At 43.1% G+C, this 2,821-nt stretch overlaps 1 protein-coding gene across 1 annotated transcript; it reads right to left on the bottom strand.

The window, feature by feature from the left end:
- Nucleotides 1-1,587: 1,587 nt before the first annotated feature.
- On the bottom strand, nt 1,588-2,262 carry LOC137971538 (uncharacterized). Its single transcript, XM_068818352.1, has one exon. It carries the CDS (start codon nt 2,260-2,262, stop codon nt 1,588-1,590), a length of 675 nt encoding a protein of 224 aa, XP_068674453.1.
- Between the last annotated feature and the right edge of the window lie 559 nt (nt 2,263-2,821).

Below are 2,821 nucleotides of genomic sequence, written 5' to 3'. Positions count from 1 at the left end.
CAACTTTGTTGGAAGAGCGGCAAAACACTTTAACATTTTTTCGTTGATCAGAATTGTTGGGCGAAATGTTTGATCAAAAGCAAACTCTATCCAACATTTGATCGAGCAAAAATTGTTGGAGAAGCATCATCCAACATGGGTGGCCAAACGGTCGAACAATGGTGGATCGATAGTTTGGCCAGGGCTTAAGCTCCACATTTTAAGACCACATTTTAATGTTTACATTAAAGCCACAGTTCCACGATACTCGTCACACACCGTTCTCGTTTGCTTGTTTTTGCAAAATTGTTCTCAGTGTTGTCGCGTTTTTTATCGTGATATTGTATTCAATCCCTTGACGTCCGAATAGACTTAACTAGCAAGTTCCCGTGCGACTCTGGCTTTACTACAAGCCGTTTGTAGTAAAGACAGGCAACAACATGGCATCAACACGAACAAAAAAGCAAATGAGAACATTGCGTGACTGCGTGACGATTGTGGAACTGCGATTTGTTTGTTTTCTTTTTTTCTTAAAAAGTAAACATTACAATGCTAAATTTTAAAGTGTGAAGCTCAGCGCGTATTATGTACGCCGCGGCCAGAGTAAGCCGCGGCTTATTTTCTCTCGTATAAATGGCCCTATTGAGTTGAAGAGAAACATTGAACTGTGATTAAAATTTCTGATTTTATAAATTATTTTGTGACAGCGAGATACGAAACTACTTTGTGATTGTTCAAATTTAAATGCTAACATCTTAAAGAACAAAATATGTTTACAAATAAAGAAAAGAGATGCAAATTCCTGTTGAATTGCTAATGAGATCAGGATTGCTTGGACCATTAACCTCAACACTATTGATTTTCCGATATTATTAAAACTTGAACTGTTCATAAACCTTGAACATATCAACTATACCAAAAAAATTCAAAAAAATGTTAATGTCACTTTCTTATAAAGCGCAGCCTTTAATTCATCGACTCGAACGAAAACGAAAATTCCTGTTAATTCCAGCCGCTCGTTAAGTGAAAAAGCCCTTCGCCCTTCTGAGTACATGATCAGCGACCCCGTTCGGGTATACGTACACTCCCACGTGGAAGAAAATGGTGCTGTACAGAAATATTTTTGTTTGATGGATGAGTGAGACATTGCAAGAGAACCAGGCGGAGATTGAGCTGTTGAATCCTGCAGAAGACCTGTGGAATCTCAAACGCTTTGGGCGGTACATATATGCGAAAATAAAATGACACGAAGCTTTTTACAAAAATATCGAAACTATTCCTTCCGTTCATTCTCCCCTCCTTGACAGAGGGTACCTCTGTTAATGTTCAGTCTAACTTAATTCAACGGTTCTTCATCTCCTCGGTTTGACTCTAATGGAACACACTTGGAAATTGGTCTGACGATAGTTTCCTTGCCAAGTTTCACCACCCGGACATGTCCGTCTTGACCTGAGAAGACTTCCAACACCCTTGCAAGGGGCCACTGAGCTCTAGGACTTTCTGGTGAGATCGCGAGGACTACATCTCTGTTTGTGTTTTGTTCAATTTTTGACGCCTATTCAGCAACGGAAGCCATTCTTTCATCCACCTCTTCCAAAAGTGGGAAATCTATTCCTGGATTCTTCTCCATCTTTTCCTCGGGTTAAAGGATTTTTCATCAATGGACGCAGGCGCTGAGAGTCCTCCTGCTTGACCATGGAGGAAGTGGTTTGGAGTCAAGGGAGTGACATCTTTCGGGTTTGCTGACTGATATGTAAGAGGGCGAGAATTCATCAACGCTTTAACACCAGTGAATATTGTGATTAACTCTTCGTCGTTGACGTCCGCATCACCAAGGATCGCTCGAATAGCCTTTTTTGCTGCCTTGATCATAACTTCATGAACTCCTCCGAAATGGGGCGCCAAAGGTGGATTAAAGCACCATTTCACTCCTTTGCTTACAGTTTGGTCTTTGATCTTGTCTCGATCCAGACTATCCAGTAGTTCCCGAAGTTCCCGGTCCGCTCCGATGAAATTTGTACCTCGGTCACTAACGATCTCTTGAGGGTATCCCCGGCGACTTGCCATTCGAACAAAACACTTAAGAAAACTGTCAGTTTCTAAACCAAACGACATCTCCAAATGTACTGCGCGACATGTAAGGCAGGTGAATAGACACAACCAGCGTTTCTCTCTTTGCTTTCCCCGACCCTGGACGGTAATAAAAGGGCCACCATAGTCAACTGAGACTCGAGCAAATGCTCGAAGTGGCAATCGCAGTCGGACAAGGGGCAGTGGAGCCATGATCTGTTGAGCGACTCTTGTTATTTTCGTCTCTTACATTCGTTGCATTCATTTTCCCATTGGCGAATTTCTTTTCGTGCTGCTGGTATCCAGTATTTGGTGGACAAGTTTGCAAGGATGTGGTTTGTTCCTGAGACGTGATGTCCAGCCTCGTGGAAATCTTTTACGATCAATTTTGTTGTCCAGCATCTTCTTGGCGGGATAATGGGAAATGGCGTGTCGTGGGGCAGGAACTCTGCGAATCGCAGACGACCATCGCAGCGAATCAGACCATCTTCGTCTAGCAGAGGCACTAGTGTTTTCAAACGGCTTTTCTTTGAAATCAACTTGTTCTCTTGGAGGGCACGATACTCCTCGGTAAATGCGGCTGGCTGAGCTTCACGGATAATTAGTATTTCATCATTTTCTATTTCCTCAGAGGACAATGACTCTGAAAGACGTTCTTGACGGGGAGATCTGCAGTTTAGAACGAACCTTAGGACCCATGCGCACACTCTGGTGAGCCTTAGCCAACTGGACCAGTTAGAAGGATGGAGTCTCCATTTGCGATCCTGTGGCC

The sequence above is a fragment of the Montipora foliosa genome, chromosome 9 (genome assembly GCF_036669935.1).
Source record: "Montipora foliosa isolate CH-2021 chromosome 9, ASM3666993v2, whole genome shotgun sequence".
NCBI lineage: Eukaryota > Metazoa > Cnidaria > Anthozoa > Scleractinia > Acroporidae > Montipora > Montipora foliosa.
The sequence above is the reverse complement of the archived record's forward strand: the minus strand, read 5'-3'. Positions and strand labels throughout refer to the sequence as shown.